Source organism: Opisthocomus hoazin, chromosome 14, assembly GCF_030867145.1.
Source record: "Opisthocomus hoazin isolate bOpiHoa1 chromosome 14, bOpiHoa1.hap1, whole genome shotgun sequence".
NCBI lineage: Eukaryota > Metazoa > Chordata > Aves > Opisthocomiformes > Opisthocomidae > Opisthocomus > Opisthocomus hoazin.
This window is the reverse complement of record NC_134427.1, coordinates 10,461,911-10,480,785: the sequence shown is the minus strand read 5'-3', so window position 1 is coordinate 10,480,785 and position 18,875 is coordinate 10,461,911. Positions and strand designations below refer to the sequence as shown.

General features: G+C 35.2%; 1 protein-coding gene across 1 annotated transcript in view; it reads right to left on the bottom strand.

Moving 5' to 3' along the window:
• Positions 1–18,875, bottom strand: part of LRCH2 (leucine rich repeats and calponin homology domain containing 2) — a 54,145-nt gene that overhangs the window by 13,022 nt on the left and 22,248 nt on the right. Inside the window, exons 4-18 of the mRNA XM_075435172.1 lie at positions 18,636–18,741; positions 18,403–18,539; positions 18,048–18,181; positions 16,526–16,613; positions 15,765–15,876; positions 15,356–15,453; positions 15,196–15,263; positions 14,858–14,962; positions 12,834–12,911; positions 9,315–9,383; positions 6,776–6,824; positions 5,514–5,630; positions 3,244–3,288; positions 2,748–2,798; positions 1,626–1,683 (exon numbers count right to left, since the gene is read on the bottom strand). Of these exons, the coding sequence (XP_075291287.1) occupies positions 1,626–1,683; positions 2,748–2,798; positions 3,244–3,288; positions 5,514–5,630; positions 6,776–6,824; positions 9,315–9,383; positions 12,834–12,911; positions 14,858–14,962; positions 15,196–15,263; positions 15,356–15,453; positions 15,765–15,876; positions 16,526–16,613; positions 18,048–18,181; positions 18,403–18,539; positions 18,636–18,741 (1,315 nt within the window). The remainder of the gene's footprint in view (positions 1–1,625; positions 1,684–2,747; positions 2,799–3,243; positions 3,289–5,513; positions 5,631–6,775; positions 6,825–9,314; positions 9,384–12,833; positions 12,912–14,857; positions 14,963–15,195; positions 15,264–15,355; positions 15,454–15,764; positions 15,877–16,525; positions 16,614–18,047; positions 18,182–18,402; positions 18,540–18,635; positions 18,742–18,875) is intronic.

The window sequence follows — 18,875 nt, the reverse complement described above, 5'->3', positions numbered from 1 at the left end:
CATTTAAAATACATGTGCATAAGTTAGGTGTGCATATGCAGAGGCACAGTGATTGCTTGAAAAATATGAAATGTCTCATCCAAAAGTTCAGAGTTATTTAACAGACTTCCTGTTTAAAGAATTACGTTCACTTTATTACTCTTCATGGTTGAAAGCCTTCAAATGACAATTCTATTATTTTGTAGAACACTTACAAATAAAAACTCTTCTGTAGCAATACTACTGTATCTTTAAGCAGTTTACCCCATGCTTTTGAGCAAAAAAACTCACCAACTTACACCTTTAGAACTTTCTATATTATTTCTAATAGTTTGGATTTTAGCAAGAGATGTACAATCAAAAATAACAGAAATTTTATAGATACTTCTAGATTGCTCTATTTTTATACTATATGAGAGTATGTAGTTTGTATACAGAAAAATACAATTGCATGTTACTGACAGTATCTATGGAAGCATCTAAAAATCACAAAGATTTTGGCTTGTAATTAAGAAACAAAATGCCATTCACTTTCCTAGGACTGAGTGAAAGGGGTGCTGCTGTTCTACAGGCATGAGCTGGCAGTGGCTCCTAGGAAGCCTACTACCACACTGAGAAAAGACGGGCTGAAAAGTTCTAACAAGCCTGCTTCCTCCTATCAAATCTGTGCCTTGCTGCAGCCAAGGACATAGATAACTCAGAAGCCACTAAGTGATCACACAGTCAGGCATGTGCTGGTACATGCAACTAACCTAACCTCCTCAGGCACAGAAGGTTCATGCAATTTCTTACAAATCTCAAGTGACTTAAGGGCTCTGAAGAAGCCACTTGCATGACCTAAGGCAGACACACTCTGCTACTGAGGGCTCAGAGGCTAGTTATTAAGGAGGTCAAGCTTTGCTACCATAAACACTGAATGAAATTGAACTGAAGCACTGATATCATTCTTTCTTGATGAATTTGCACAAAGACTGTTCCCTTAAAAACAAAGAAGGGTGCTATTAACTGGAAAAAGGATTGCACAGTGGCTTTTCAAAACTATCTTTTACACTGTTGGCATCCATAGACACTTGCCAACAAAAGAATATTGGAATTGCAAAAAAAAAAAGTACTATTTCTACCTAGATTTCAGAGGACTGAAAGTCTGCTTTAGACAATACAACTTTCTTATGAGGGTATGGCAGAGCCTTGGAAGAGTCAGGGTACAACAAAGCACTCAGCCATAATTCGCCTGGCAAAAAAATCTGCTCAAAGCATCTTTTTGTAGGACAAATTACAAAAATCTGCTTCTCTTGAAACCCTCCTGCCTCAGCCATCAAGTCTCAAGAACAATCCCATGCTGCTTCCCTGTTCTTTGACAGTGATTAAACAAGCACAATATAAATCAGTGGGGGGAAAAAAAAATAAAATTAGTTAAAAAAAAAAATCACTGTACAACCTCAGAAACTTTGCATTATTCATTTGCCAAAGTAGCTGTTTACATCTTTCCCAGTTCTATGCCTGTGATACATAAACCAAGTGGATTGCTGTACTGTGGTGTCTCTTCATATTCTTTTCAATTCATGCATCTGCCATCCTTACCGCCTGTTCCAGCTCAGGAAAAAAACACCTGTTCTATCATGCTATGTTAGAGAACAGCAGCTTACCTGACCTTGGTTTGAGACCAAATGGACCATGAGTGTTATTATCTGTCCTTTCATAATCCTGTTGGAAGAGATGAAGTCAATTTTCTTCCATTCATTAGAAGAATTAACTTTTGTTCCCACACAAGGTAGTGTTAAATTATTCTTGCCTAAGAAAAGTGAGTCCTTCTGCCTAACTGTAAAAGACTCTTTTGAAGGGGACAGTACAAGATAAATTGAATGAAAGTAATCTCACTACATGCAGATAAAAATATATTACTGAGAAAGATAAGCAGTACCAGATTAACTAAAATCTACTCTAAACCATTTGAAACAACTGCAAACCATTCTGTGAACAGTTCTAAGCCAACTGTGAGCAAACACAAACATCCTTCTAATGCTTAGCATCAAAATATTTCTTAAGAAATGTTTACTTTCAATTAAGGAGATCAGGTTTTTCTCATTACACCATCTAAAAAGAGAGATGCACTCAGTAATGTGTTATGTACATGAGATATCCTTATTTCAACTCATTTCACTGTATCTGGGGGATGTTCTCATTCCACTCCCTTAGTTTCCTTATTGACATGAGTTGGAAACGTTCACCTTTGGTATGCTTTCTTTGGAGCTCAGTAGTGCATTGCAGCCACAGTGAGAATACATGGACGTTCCTTTAAAAGGAAAGCAACCAGTGAATGAAGCTGCCAGGCTGCACCACAAAGGCGGCAGCCAGAACTGTAAAGGATGAAACTCTCTAAGAAGTGTCAGCACCTCTGGGTTCCCTGTCATATATAAAACAGTAAACCACAAGTTTAATTTAAAATCCTCTGGATGGGTAGTGCACAAGGGACACCTACAAAATATGGTAAATTTGATTTCATTAGGGAAGATAATGGAGACAAAGCAATGAACCCTTCCGCGTGCCAGTCAAAAAGAACATATCTAGGAGAGATCATATAGTTGCAAAGGCAAAACAAGGTGTAATATGTCTCTATTTTCTGTCTATTTTCAATTTTTTATTACTATGAAATATTTCTAACTGCAGTTTCAAAGGAAACAGCTTTATATCTGCATGGAAAACCTGGTGACAAGTAATGCGCACAAAGAAATGTTTGTTGAATGAGAAACAAAACCACAAACTTGTACCTCAGATGACACAGGAGACTGTGGGGACACATTAGTATTATCACTGTCTTGCTAAAAAGAAATCAAAGAGGTGAAATTATAAAAATGAAAATTATGATTTAAGAAGAAACATGAAATTATGAAATACACAATACATGAGACATGCAACATTTATCAAGCATGCGACAAACTGGCAGCAATTAAATTTAAAAATATGTAAGACAAGAAAACACTGTGTCAAATGTTACTTTTACATCACCTCTGCTTGATAGGCAAATTATCTTTCCTATTACCAAAACAAGCAAAATGTCCTACTTTTCCCCAGTACACAATTTAATGACTTTTTTCAAATAAAGGAGTATAATACTTCTTTCTGCTATGGCTTTGTAATGCAAAGTTAGTTTGCGTAGACTCTAGCCAACATTCTCTTGTTCTGTGACTGTGGCTTGTAGGCTTTTATAAAAGACAAATTAATAAGATGTTCTCTTAAATATTTTACACAATCATAATTTCTCACCTCATCATTTTCATTTCCACTTGAACTCTTTCTGGAAGACTTATACTGCAAAACACACACAATTATTACTTTTAAAATGGAAGTATGGTTTTCATTAGAACTAAATGGCTTGATATCATTAGATGTTACTTATTACTGGCGAAGTTGCTGAGAAAAACCACACATTAGAGAACCAAAGGAGCAAAAAAACAAAACAGGAAAAAAACATCTCATTCCTGGGCTAGTCAAGATCTCTGCTATGTTGATGATAGGATAAGAGCATTTTAAAACTAAACATTTTTATAATGTGAACTCTGACTGCATATGACAGTTGATTCAAATGAAAAGAACTTAATTTAGCAGTTGTTCTGAAGCATTATTAGTTCGAAAAAAATTACTCAACCCGTCAAAGTTACTTTTACAATATTTTGTTACATAAGTTTAAATTGCTTACACTGAGATATTGACTTGACACTGTAAAAAATTAACAAAAAATATCAATATTTCATTTACAACTTCAAAGCCTGATCACATCCTTTTATCTATTTAAGACTAGCACTTTTTCCACAGTTCTGTCTGATCTGTTGTGCACTGCCTTCATCACTGTCCCACTTCCTGATTATGCTGAAAGTGCAGGAAATGAAGGAAGAAACCAAAACAGCTACAAACTATTCCAGAAAAAAAGAAAAAGAAAAAAGTCTTTTGGTTGATAACATTTTCTTCAGTGGTAGTTCTTTTTACATATTTAATGCAACAAAGACTTCAGGTTCCAGCAAGATTTCAGTGCAACGCCACAAGAAAAGAAGTTCCAATTCTCATGGGTGTTCTCCCACCCTTCTGCTGCACAGTACAATTGCATAATAAAAATATATAATATGTATAATAAAGATGCTCTATAAATACTTCTGGATGCTGATCTAAGCAAATTTTTCTTGTTCTAATGACGCCTGTTGCAGTAATTTGGCATGTATTCTTAAGATATTAATGGTTGGCAGTATAGATATGATTATCCAATGAGCTTTTTTGCCAAGAAAACATGGACACAATATGAATTGTATTTTCACTGGTTTCTCAGAACAGCAGTGGTACCTATTTTCTTTCTCTCACTTTGCCACAGAACACAGACTTAATTTCAATTGCTTATCGCCTTGTTTTTGCAAATGAAACTATCAGCGATACAGTATTTTTTTTTTTACTGGTACAGGCTGCTTAATTCATTTCTGAGACATGTCCACAGCTGTATGTAACATGATTTCAGGTATCTACTTCCATCAAAACTGAAATCTGTATTAGCATTTAAAGACATCCTTTAAAATTATGAGGAATCACTAATACAGGTCTTTTGTATTGACAGCACAGCTGTTTAATTAGTCAAATGACTGAATTCTATTTTACTTAGAAGTTTCTCTCCTTTCCCTCAAAGGCTGCAGGGCAAAGTTAATTTAGGAATGAAAACCCTAGAAAAAGGTCAGTAGAATTTAAGTTAGGATACAACTCCACATAGCCTTCAGGAAAAAAGTTAATAGCTTCCATAATCGCAAGAATTTATCTGAGCTGTATGGCATGCTCTATTTTTCCTAGAATATAATTTCTTTGAAGTTCCCTAGCATTTCATAAAGATGTCTGATGGCACAAGACCCAAGAAACTAATTTTATAAGTTACAAATTTAATTTTAACTTAATCTAGCACTGGTCAGAATTCTCCTATTTCTCTACCATACCCAAAATCAAATTTTATCCAATGCCGCTGTAACTTCGCATCTATTTTGCGAGCAGCAGACACTGACATCTGGTGACCAACAATACACACTACAGCAAAGTAACAGAAAACTTCCTCTCTAAAACGCAAACAAATGTAGTGAGAAGCAAAATACATAAATCATTCTTATAGCCAAGCCTCACAGAAACGGTAATGTATATTTCCCCTGCACTAACAAAACACAAGCAACAAAAAAAAAAACCCCAAACCCACAACAAACACTCAAAATGGATGGAGAGGGACCAATGATTGAAGATTAGTTTCTGGCTAGAAAGAACTAGAAGACAACTGTAAATTATTTTTAAAGGATAAACAAGGTACTGGCTGATTTTTTCCTCCTTATTTTCCTGCACTCTCACATGACCCTAAATACATATAAATTATTTAACTCACAAGAGCCAAATAGAAAATTACAGGTTACTTGTAAAATTAAAAGCATGACAACCTTTGACATTCTTACCTTTACTTGGTTATATAGTTTCTTCTACTCTCATTAAAAACAGTGTCAACCACCCACACTCCCCTCCATTACCTTGAAATACTCTTTTCTTATTTGTTTACTTCTCCTTCTTTCTTCATTCTGCCAAATCACTGGCTGTGCTTCTGGCCAATGCTGCTCATCCATTGAATCTTTCCGATTTTCCAGTGGCTATAAGGTTCAGAAATATTTTTATGGAAGTGGCAAATATACCTTTTATGCATTAACATGAATTATTACGAACTACAATTAAGAATTGTTTGTCTCTCAATCTAGCTTTATGACATGAAAGCCTTCTCAGTCTTAACGGTGATTCTGCTAGAAATCACTTATTTCCTTTCAAATCTCAAAACATATTGCATAGAAGAGAAAAAATCTATGAAATAATTCTTAAGAAAATACACCATTTTCTGCACTGAGCCTAATTTTTGCAGGTATGTTAGGAAGCCACCTAAGGCTGCTATAAACAACTTCAAAAAAAAGAGTTAGAAGTGTGGTTAGCCACTAGCCTATCTAATTTCTCAATCTGAATACTCATTGCACAGGAGAAAGATGGCTACAAGAAGACAAGTTAAGTATTCATCTGCTGTTCTTATCTAAAAGATCATACACATCAACTAGCTTTAAAAGAAATCTCTCTTTCAAAGTATTGTATTATGCAATGTATTCTGAAGAGACAGCTAAAGTAGACTTATTTTTAAAACAACAATGAATACATATGAGTATCTATTTTACGAAAACTGAAAGCAGACAACCTGAAAGGAACATTCCCTAATAAGGTTAAAACTACATTTCCAAGTATTTCTTCATATTGAAATATCAGGCATTTAAAGCAATTGTAAATACTTGATGGATTAAAATCTAAAAATAATAAAAGAGTACTCTCTACAGTTTCACTACAGTTTTATCATCTCATTTAAGCTTCGCAGTGGAGAATGGAAGGCCTACATAATTCAAAATATTTAGAAATTTCAAAAAAAGAACATGATGGTGAGGCAATAAACTTTATATGTGAAGAAACACTAAAACCAAGTATGTAAAACTTGTGTTGCATTAGTTTCAAGATCTTCAAGTTAGCACCATATGCTCTTAAAAGAAAAGGCCTCCATTACATACAAGTCAAATTATCTTGAAGCCCAAGTTCTTCAAAGGTTTTATATTTTCCACCACAATACATACATAAAATAACAATGTGTGTAAGCAACCGTATGACTGTATAATAGTTTTCTGCTAGAAATACAAAACTAAAAAATAAAAAGAAAAACAAACAAAATCACTCAAATATAAAGCCAGCATATTTACATTTGAATATTTACCTGCCAGCTGTATGGGGACACTGGGGAATTCACTTCATCTGTTGAGACACTAAAAATTAAGATGAGAGGCATTATGAAATTTACTACTTTGTGTACTTTAAAATCGTTACTTTAAAATATCAGAAAACGTGATCACCTTCTCTGCAGCGCTACGGTATTTTTTGGCTACTGTTTAAGGATGTCACAATGTGACTAAAAAGTATGACCATTTGCCTAAAGTCCCAAACCATATTTCATTCTCCTTTACCATATGCTGACAACAGGTCTTCCACACTCTAGGACTTTATTCAGATAAAACTTCTTAAGTATGTTGATCTTCAGCGATTACTAACGCACCTTCATTGTTCTGTTTCTCAAAGCAACTGATGAAACATTTTGTTCAAAGGTGACAAAATATCTATTCTTAAACTTTTGTAAGACTCATATGCTTCATTTCACTGTTAACTCTGTACATTAAAGTAGAAGCTTATACTAATAGGGAAGAGAAACACATTTTAAGATGCGACAGTGCAACTGCAAAAACTCATAAAATACGCTCTGGAATATGGACAGCCTGAGATTACTGAAAGGTCTCAGGAAAATAAATATGTTTAGATTTGGTGTCACTTCAAAATTTTCTGCCTAAATCTTTCTGTGAAATTAATTTCTACCATTTTACCAACAGCCATTTATTTCATGCACATTCTGGTAACTGGCTAAGAAACTAGGTGGTATACCAAAAGGCTAACAGTTAGGGATTGAATGCAAGGACGACATAACACCATGAGCAATTATAACAAATACTAAAGTGAAAGCAGCTAGGCACTTAGCTTCTGCTACTTTGTATTCCTTTTCCTCCCTTTTTCTTTTCTGCTTGCCTCAAACAAATGCTAGTTTTTACAGCTGTTGGACATCTGAAATTTGTCTGAATCATGTCCAATGGCTTGAGAAACAATCCAGCTGAGATTTGCAGGAACTGCTGCAATAAATAATTGAGTTTTGTTCTTGATATATATGTATCTATTAATCAATACATGTTCTGCAAGTGTAAATTCTTTAGGGATGTGACACTCTTTCTACTCTCTTTGTATGTTCCTTATGCAGTGTATGATTTGGGTTTCTACATATCAGTGCAATAAAACAACAAATAGCCTGCAAAATCTACCTCATTTTGTGTGCACACCTCAAAATTATGGGGGGGGAACGCTGGGGTTTTTTGGGGATATTTTTTGTTTGGTTGGTTTTGTTTTCTGTTTAGGTCTCAAAACTGTTTCTGTTTCATTAAGAAAACAGGGAGAAGTAAATTTAACCTTTCCTGGATTACCCTGTAATATGAAGGCCAAGCAGAGCTATACACTACAACAGGTGACAACATCCCAAGGAACAGAAACTGCGTGTTAAATAACCAAGGACTGGAAAGTTTCAAATGCAAATGGGTAATAGTTGCAGCATGGTCTGTATAACCACAGGACATGGACTTGCTCTTTAAAACCACAGATACCAATGCCAGAGAAGATAGTCAAAATACAATGTACCACATTGCAATATCCACACTGTCCCTTCTCTGTTCAGCAAATACTTTCCTGATGTGTCCCTGAACTGTAGAGCGCTGCTACCATCCCCAGTGCTCTCTGGCAACACCAACAGCAGTTACAGCTTTTGTCCCCAAGATCCACAGCCGAACTAGGGTCTGGACACAAGCAGATACAGATGCTTTTGAAGGTACAGATTTTAGACGACTATGGGACTGGCAAAAATCACAAAAGCCACCGTTTGAATAAAGTTCTCATTAGGAGGCTGCCAGTAAGCTCTCCCTCTTCAGCCCAAAAATTCCAATAGAATATTTCTTGACCCAACTAATCAAAACAACTGATATAGGATTCCTTAAGGGAGGGAAGGCAGAAAACTTGCTAAGTTCTCTCTCACCCGTGTAGTCAGAAACGGGAAGCTGTGATTTCCTAAAGACAAGGCGCTGAGTATTTTGGTTTGCTGTTGGTTTGTGGTGGGTTTTGATAATTCAAAGAAAGAGCATAAGCGTACAGCTCCTGCAGACAATGGGTTCCTCATTAACACACCCTCCACAAACAGTGAAGGTTTGCAGGGTGAACTCCCAGCAACATTTTTCCAACAGCTCTTAAGAGCACAAAAGGACTGCCAGGGAAGAAAATTTAGATGCCTAAACACAGTCCAGCTTGTCATTTTGTGTAACACAGGATCTAACATATCTGCACAGGACTGTTACCTATGGGAGACATGAACTTCTGGACTGGAACTGATGTCAGACATCACTGAACACCTATCCTTAGGCACCTGAATTGCTGTCATAGTCAGACCTACAAATTACATTCTGGATGACATCAACTTTCCTAAAGACTCAAAAGAACAGTTTGTGTTTTTATTTAATCTGAAAGAAAGCTCAAAACCACATTATTTATGTAGTTTCTAGTTCATCTTGAGCTAAAAACGTTATGACAGAAGATGGCAGTAGCAACACAAAATAAGTATAAAAATTAAATTAATAAAATATTGAAAGCTATGATACATTTAATTATATCAATACCATTTTTCAGATTCCACTGGCTGCTTTGGCCTGTTCCTTGTGCTTATTGAAACTGAATGATTCAGAAGCCTAGAAAGAAAAAAAATGCATATTTATCCAACAGTTTTGTAGCTAAACCTTTTTCTTAGAATATATGTTACTTTCACTGTGTAACATTTCCTGTAAATAAAAAGTTTTGAACACTAAGGTAACATTTTCCATAAAATCGGAATATGTATGTCTGTACACATATGAAATCCAAGCCCAGTCCTGCTTCCATTTAAATCAACAATATTGTTTCCAGCTCTTGAAATATTTCAAGTTCTGAATTTTAAGGAAGCAAAACTCGGTAATTCAAACCAAAATGAAGTCTCCTCTTATTTTTCTCCCTAAATACAGACTATTTCAACTGACCTCACAGCTGTGTAAAGTCATGCTGCCCTCAACACAAAAGGCCCCACTGTTCACTAACATTAGGAGACAGACAATAGTCCACCTATAGCAGACAAGAACCAACACACAGATTGAGCACAAGAAGTCAGTCAGTAGGAACAGGTAAGAAGGTAGCTGAGTAAGAAACACTGCAAGTGCAAAGGAAATGTCAGGAAAAACGAGACATGGAAAATGGAGAAACACAGGCTAAGAACTAAATGAAAACTCTAACACAGAAATGAACCAATGGAAATTCCAGTCTTCTACATGATAAACAGTCAAAAAACCCTTAACTTATACGGAGAATCAGAAACATTTTTTTCATCTTGAACAAACATACCAGACGTGTGCACACACAGGAAAATAGGAGCTATTAAGGATGTTTAAAGTGTTAAAAATAACAAAACAACCAGTAACACTTAAAGTTAAATGTTTTCAAGTAAGTGTCATGTTGAACAGTAAATACAACAAATAATTCTAAATTCTTGGGAGGTAGTAATACTACACTTCGACACTGACTTCATGTGCAGAACTGTGATCAAAGTATATTTATGCTGAATTATACAGAGAATTAGAAGGCATTAAGAACCAGAAAGAATTAGAACACCAACTACTCAGTCAAAGAAAGTAAAACAGTAGGCACCTTTTTGTAGTTTATTATCATTACACAGGGCAGTACAACCATTAGCTTCAAATGATTTATGATTTTCAAACAGACTTCTCTGATTATTGTGGTAACTTTGAACTCAGTAATCTCATTTGTCATATAAATCTCTCACTGTGTGAACCTCAGTTTAATGGGCTTATGAGAAGCTAAGCCTTTAAACCAATACAGTCTGCAGCATTCACAGTCTGCAACATATGCTCCCTATATTTTGTCTTCAGAAACTTAATTTTCAGGGTGCATTTCAGAATTAAGCTATACTATCGCCGGAAAAAAAGTGTTACAAAAAAATATTCAGAGCATAGGTTATCAAGCCGTAACATAAGCATGCTATTTTAAAGTAATTAATTTTTAGAATTCCCATTCCAGCCTTATGTCTTCAGCTGAAAGCAATGAGAAATTCAGAGCAACTTTGTAGCAAAATGCGACCATTACAACAGAATGAGCTTTAAAGAAAAAGAAATGTGAGTCACCTAAAGAGTCTGATGCAACCCTTGCTCCAGAACTGACACTGTCGATGTAAACTCAATGACTGCTTGTAACACGGGACACTCCTTTTTTATACTTATTATATAAACTAAGTTTATTATAAACAAAGTATATTTTATACTTTGTAAAACAAAAACAATCATTTTTTAAACTTCCTGTTTAAAAACTGAAGAATATTGATTGGGAAGTAACAGCAAGTTCAGTATCTGTTAGGTTAGCAGTTACTAGTCCAGTCAGAAAAATCTGAAATTCCTGTGCAATAAGGAACTTGAAAGTTTTCAGTCAAAGAAAACGGTGAAGAAAATTAATCTGAATTTACTAAATTGCAGACCAAGGAATTAATTGCAAAATAATTTGTCCAGCTGGAAGCGGAATAAATCCCTGTAGTCATTTAAGAACCATCTTCCAGGAAATACAATGCAAAACTGAGTATGCAAAATGAAAGTACAAGTAGCTCATATTCAGAAGTCATGATTTTTAAGTGTGGTGTTAGTGGTGCAAAGATTCCAGCAACTTTTTTCATTCATACCACAAGTCACTAAACCCAAAACATTTTTTTTATTAGACAGATCAATTATCAGACCAACTACTTAATTATGGTTATGCTGAACTGCTGAATAAGAACTCGCATAAAACACTTGTGTTAGTACTGCAATTGATTTTCTACTTACAGTTCCTACTAACCACACAAGCTTTGTTGTTACAGAGGTAACATACAAACTATTACTTTGACAAGGTTCTCAATCTCATACAGTCTTTGAAATGTAAATTACCCAGCAGCACATACACAACAACAGACATTTAAACTCAAAAAACAGCATTGTGATTCATTTTTCTGGTTTTATATCATGCAAGCGTAACATCCGCTCCAAACTGCTGACTACATGCGATGGCAAGACCAGTTATGGTATTGGAACATATTTTCTAAAGTTTGAGACTTTAAAAAGTGGAATCTCTTCTCGGTCACTTATACTTTCCTATTTTGGGCAAACATAACATCATGATTAAGACACACAAATGAAGTGAATGATGATAATGCTATTTTAAGGTTAGCTGTCTTCAAGTTTAAGCAAGCCATATCTAGGGTCTATAAAGACACTAGAAATCTTTTACAGCAAGATAAAAAAATAAGGCTTTTCAGCTCATTCAGGAGCAGTCTCCTGTCTTCACATATGGCTCTGCTTTGTATGCTCTTAGGGATTCAGACAGTTTAAAGAAGTCACTGCTCTCAGGTAAGAACCCACACTCAATTTCGACACAAACTGAAACAAGCATTTCGTTTGGTACTAATGAAGATTAAATAATCTAAGCTATCCTACTTTCTTTTGAAACAGACCAGGAGTATCCAGAGTAAGTCACAGCATTTCATTTGATAAGGTAACAAGGGCTGAAATCACTTGATTCATCACCTACATGTCTGAGCATAGTCTACACAGCCCATTCCAGATTTCTTGTTACCTGTGAGGTTTGTGTATCTGCAAATGCCTCCCTCATGATTGTCAAATGCAAGACATATTGTCACTGGCCATGCAAATTTGAAAACAATCACTTTAAAACCAAGACATCTTAAATAAAAAAAAGCCTTTTGCCTGAGGTTCTATACTTGAAGTACTATAAATTAAAAAAAAAAACCCACCACAAAAACAAAAAAAAACAAAAAAACCCAAAACAAAAATAAAAAAACTGAAGAGAAAGCATGCCAAAGGTACAGGAAATTCTGCTTCTAGGTTTGGACTCATTTAAATGTTCTTTGGAGAGTTGTTTAATTAAGTATTTTCCTTAAATAGTTTTTAATCTTAAAGGACAATAAATGCATTGCAATCTATTTTTGATAACAAAATATCTTAGGCTAACGTGGTCAATCCCTTTATTCTGTTTTTTGTTCAAGAAATGGCCAAAACTCTTTTGTCCACATTTTAACTTTGGAAGTCTGAAGCTCTACAAGCACTTTATACCTTGACGCACGTCCTGCCGCCCTTGTCCTCTGGAAGAGTTTTTCACTGAATGAAGTTCTATAGCTTAATGGCCTTCGTCTGTATTCGTATGTCATGTACACCAAAGCCAAAGACGGAAGTAGGAAGCAGGATAGGTTCATGGGAGAGCACAGGGAAGTCATTAGCATAGCAAGCAAAAAGAAAAGAGACTGCATAATATTTAAAAAAGCACACTGAACGAACAGAAATACGATTAGTAAGGTATTATTTCACAATGCTCACTTTTCTGAGGATTCTGATTACTCAGAACATATTTTCCACAAATAAACACAGAAATATCTTCACTAAACTTCTAAATATCCTTATTGCTGTTCATGGCAAGAAATTATAAATTCACAGAACTATGGATTTAAAGAACAAGGCTAAATTTTTTATCAGAGGTGATTTTGCCCTTATGTACCTAAAGATACACAAGCAAGCTTTAAAATATAAATGCTAAACTAAGTAGTAAAGCTCACAACTAGTAAGACTGCATATGTCTGAACAGTTCCAGAGCAAAGCAGAACCATTAGCAAGATTGCTGCATTAAAATACACCAACATATGAGGAATAAAATTTAAGTTGCAGTACTTCAGAAGAGGAGTGGCTTGGTATTTCAAATTTGAAATATTAAAACTAATCAAACAAAACCCACATGCAATAGAAGTAACCATCATATGAAAACTAATATAAAGAAAATCACACTTATTCTCTTTATTAATAAATTAATACAAGAAAGTGTAGCATTCTTGGTCTTTTTTGCAGTACTTTTGGTAATAAGCATGTATTAGCATTAAGGTTTCATTCTTATTTTTCCTTTCTCAATGTAAACAACCAAATCTTAAATATTATGCTTGGAGTGATAAGTAAAATCTGTTTCATCCCTCCCTCTCCCCCCCCCCCCATGATACTGCTATTGTATTTAACTAATATAAAACACCGGTGAATTTTTATACCTCTGCAATTCATAGTATCAGGGTATCAATTTTTCTAAGGGCTTCACCTTTATTGGAACTATCTTAAAAGAAAAATAGCAGTGCAGAATCTCATCATTACACAGAAATTCAAAAGAAAAAAATAGTATAAGTTGCTATGAAGTTAAATGCACTACTGTGGAATAATGAATGACTGTAATGAACTATTTCAGTTAATTAACTACAATTAACTACAACTTTTACCTTTCAGGTAAGGGCTTACTCTCACCAAAGTACCTCACTGGTTATTTGCCCCCTTGGTAAAGGAACCAGAGAGAAGACGTTCATACTCTAGCCTGTCCACATCCTATGCCAACTCCAGATATTCCTTCCTGCTATTCCTTTTACACAGTTGTTAACTTGTTCTATTACATTAATCTCCTGCGTGTTCTACAGCTCCTTTTCAACAACCATTCTGTTGTGATGCCCAACATAAAGTGGAGAAAGTCAGGCAGTTCATCAGGATGAACTTACACTGTTCAAATTTATTTTTATTTATAACGTATATGCTCTGTCATTTGCCAGAACAAATTTCCCCTACAGTCCATAGGAAATTTACCTCTCACATCAGACTGAATGGAGAAAGTACCACCTAAATTACCTTGTACTTGAATAAAATAAGAAGTCACATACAACAACAGTCACAAACAAACTGTATGCAGGTTTTGTAACTCATACAAACTAAGACAAAATCACTTTAACATGGCACCGATAATCTACTTCTACAACCATTAACCATACCTACCTAAGCGTAATGCTTTGCAAAAAAAAGTTAGCAAACAGCAAACCAGGAAATCAAGAGACTTTCACATTCATCTCTCCCTCTCCACAGGGGGTATATTAGCGCTTCTCTAGACAGCAATTTTACAAAAAGAAACAAAGGACAGGTATCTTGAAAGAGTCTGTCATTTTAACTGTTTAACAGCTGCACAAAACTGTTCTCAAAAAAAGGTGTCAGGAGCTTTTGAGTGTAAGTCAGGGTAAAGAATAAATTAATTGTTACACAAGTTATCTTAACTGATATTGTAATACCTGTGTTTTTGTTCTTGCTGCAGTAACTGAGCTGCTATTTTTCTCAAGTCAGTCACTTCTTTGAGTTCATCATCATCTTCCGCCAGCAGCTGTTCTTTCTGAAGTCTGAAAAATTAAACATTAGTGACTTGCCTGACTTCACTAAAGCAAGACACAGAAATGGCTACATCATTGGACAACAGCTAAGAAGTGCTTCCTATGAGCTTATTTTCCATCCAGGAAGGAGCACTCTGTGTGTTCAATATGAGATTTCCTTCCTCCATATGCAAGGAGCTTAAAACAAAACCACCCTCACTCCCCAGTCAGTAAAACCTTCTCAAAAAAGGATCAAGATTTACCGTTTTTGATCTCCCCAGTCTTCATTCTGTTCTGTTTTCTGGGATTTCTCAGGATGTTTTCCCCGTTCCTTACACAGAATGAAAAGTAAACTTAGACTTGAATTGAAGAAAAAAAAAATCAAGCCTGCTGAACAGTTTTTCTTTTGTCAAGCTATGCTACCTTGATATAAGACAGCAATGGTCCAATCTGTGCGTCTCCTTGCTCAGGAACAGCTCCTTCTTCTGCATTTGGATCAATGTAATCATACATCTCCTGGTCTAGTGAGGATTGATGAAGCATGGAAAAGATGATATTAAACAGTTCTCTCAACAAAATGTTAATCCTGAGAGAGGTAAGTACTTATGAAAAATGTCAGATAAAGATAAAACAATGAAATCAAGTCTCCTTGAGCTAGAAATAATCTTATTTCTTTCTGGCCTTGTCTATTTGTGATTATTACATTCTCTTCTGGAATGATTAAAATACAATGCCAACATGTGATTATGTAATTTTTGCAACATTCTTATATTAGATTGCCTAAGCAAAAGCATTTCTGTTACCTAAAAAACAGACACACAAGAGATATTACCTTTCTGTGGATCGAGTTTACTTCCCATTGCATGATTGTCATTCCTTAATGTCTGTTCCCTTGTTGATTCTGATACCTGGGAGTGAAGGCTGATGGTATCATCATCAGATGGCTGCAAATACAGTCACATTTAATACAGAACTTAGGTATAAATTACTTTATTACACAATTAGCTGAGAATTCACAAATTATTGTGCATCTGACCCTATCACAAGGGATGGCTCCCAGGACAGAGAAAATAACATTGTCAGGTGGGAGGTTTTGTGGGCGGGGCTTGGGGGGGATAACTTGGTAGGGATTTTTGTTCATCACTTTAAACCTAGCAGATCACCCAGAAATTTATTAAAATTTAAACAACAAGGGTTGCTAAAATATACAACACTCAAATTCAGTCCAAATAAACTTTCATTTTAAGTACTTTCATTAATAATAAAATAAAGTTTCAAATACATTTTGCCCTTTGTGTAAAATGATTATGTACTTCACACATTAAAAGATCCAAACAATTCCTTAGGTCAGAATTCAGTTTTAAAGTGTATGAATCTTGAACTGGTATGAACCTTAACCAGAAAATTCAAAGCAATATGTAGATCATTTGTGTCTGATACTGGCAGTCTGACGGTTTAAACTCAAATGTACAGATATTCAAAGAACATTAAATGCAATTTCGTTAAGTACTTCTCAAATGATACAAAATACAAAGGAAAAAAATTCTAAAAAAACCCAGAAATTACACAAATTCAACAGTGAAAAATACTCACTTCTGTTGTGGACAACCTTTTATCCCCATTATCACTTCCAATGCCAGAGTCTGGTCCATGATTTTTATTGGGATAAAAGTCCTCCATGCTACGTTAAGAGGATCAAAACAGAAAAAAACCACACAAGAATGAAAGAAACAGCAGTTTCACTTTTCTAAAAGAAAATAAACATCCTTTTAAAAATATATTCTCTACACTCATCTGCAGTTGCTGGTACAGAATTTTTGCACAATGCCCCACATGCAGAAAACAAATTCTTAATCTCCTACCCAGAGCTGTTCAAGAAAAAAGTATCACAGTAAAGTGGAAACAATCAATTATGGTGCTCTCTCTGTATCTATGCAATTTTAGAATTCCTCTGTTTCCTTCAAGAATATTGCCTTTGGAAAAGAAGGCTTCCTCTGAAAAGCTGCAATTCCTTGAATTCTATTGGCAGACATAGTTTTCTACTAGCAGTAAATCTGCCTTCCCCAATAGACTGTCATATTATAATGGTTTAACTCTGTCTGAATATCTATGAATATTTCCTCCAAATTTATGCCTTTCAAAGACATAAATTGGCAGTTATCAGCTGGATGTGTTTTCCAACTGTATACTAGAGCTTGGTTTACATCGTAAGATTATCTGGAAAGTTTAATTAAACAAGTTCTCGCTACTACAAACGTGATGGACAGTGGTAATACCCATGACCTTGTTCCTTTGCAATACATTTTAGTTGTAGGCCTTAAGTTCAGTGGAGGCTTTTGAGGAGCAGATGTGGACCGCAGCTTTCAGGAGCATTTAGAAGCTACCTATAGACACTGTGAACTAATTCCCTATGGCACAGTTGCCCAAGACCAAGACCATGGACTGAATACAATGGTTCAAACTGCTCGGTGTAAGCTTTATTCATAACTTTCATCTCTCCTTCAGCCTTGAAGGCAGAGAGGCACAAGTTGCACGTGACATTTTAAGAAAATAGGCAAAAAAGAGAGCATTGTTCCATATGGTCTCCAGTGGCAAGCCAGCTGACAACAGAAAACACAAAAGCATTCCCATGTAATTACCCAGAAGGTACTCAGTACAGAAGTCCAACAAAACATTCTGCACTTTTTGACCTCAACTAATGTAATGAAAAAATCCATGGTATCTCACCGATGTTCAAGTAAATTTCCCTTAATATATATACATGTGGGAGGCAGACTTTCCATCCAACAGACTAACTCTATATTCAGGACATTTATGGGAACTCATCTACTGTTTTGACATATCTGTTCGGGAAATATATAGCTGAGTCTTCCAATAAGTAAATTTTAAATACATCTTTGTTCTGATTTCCAAGTCTTTGGTGAGTACAATGAAAATTTTCCATAGCAACTCAAATGATACAATTAAGGTCATGTTATTGGAAGTTTAGAAAATAATACTATGACTCCTAAATAAAGAACAACTAAAGTATTGAAATTACAGCTATTATCTGTAATGAACAGATCACTTCATAGCAAATGCCAAAGTAAAACAAAACAAAAACCCCATTACTCACCTGTCTGTGAGTGGCTGGGAGGGTATTCTTTTACCTAATGACGGAAGATCTAAAGAATCTGGTTTTTTATCTATTCTGAGGCACGCCTGAATGCTGAGGAATTTAAATATATGTACTTTACCCTTTAAACATATCTGTTGGGAAACAAACGAACAAAAAAACATCCTAATTACATAGCACCTGTTTCGAAAACACACCCCAACAAATACTTTCTACACTGAGTTTGTACCCGCAACTTCCCATTAGGAGAAATACAGCTTAAAAAAATGAAAACCTGGTTGGTATAACTTAGAACAGCTTCCTCTTTCTTAGGATCCTAAAGCAGATTTGTGAACTAGAATGCTTTAATACTAACCTGTGCTGGCGGTATCTGCATTGGATTGTTATCCAAAACTATAACCTGTAAGTGACGTAACTTTCTGTAACAAATTGGAATTTCTGTAATTTTATTACAAGAAAAATCCAGCTTTACCAAAGGAAGGTCTCCTAATTCTGCATTGAGGGAAACAAACAAAAAAAAGAATCAGATACCTTCTCAACACTTTACCTAGTTTACCTACATCAAAGAAATGAAGACTAGCAGCTTACCATCTGGCAACATATGGAGATTATTTCTTCTTATGTTTAACTCTCTAAGTGACTGCAATTTTCCTATTTGCTGGGGAAGAACCTGAAGTTCATTGCAGCTAATATCCTAAGAAAGATATCATTAATAAATTAACTGAACATCTTACATGAAATTAAACAAAGGAAAACTGCTATCAAAACTACTATAAAGCATACTATAAAAAAAAGAAAATCCTATCTTTCTTGTTTTTTCCACAAAGA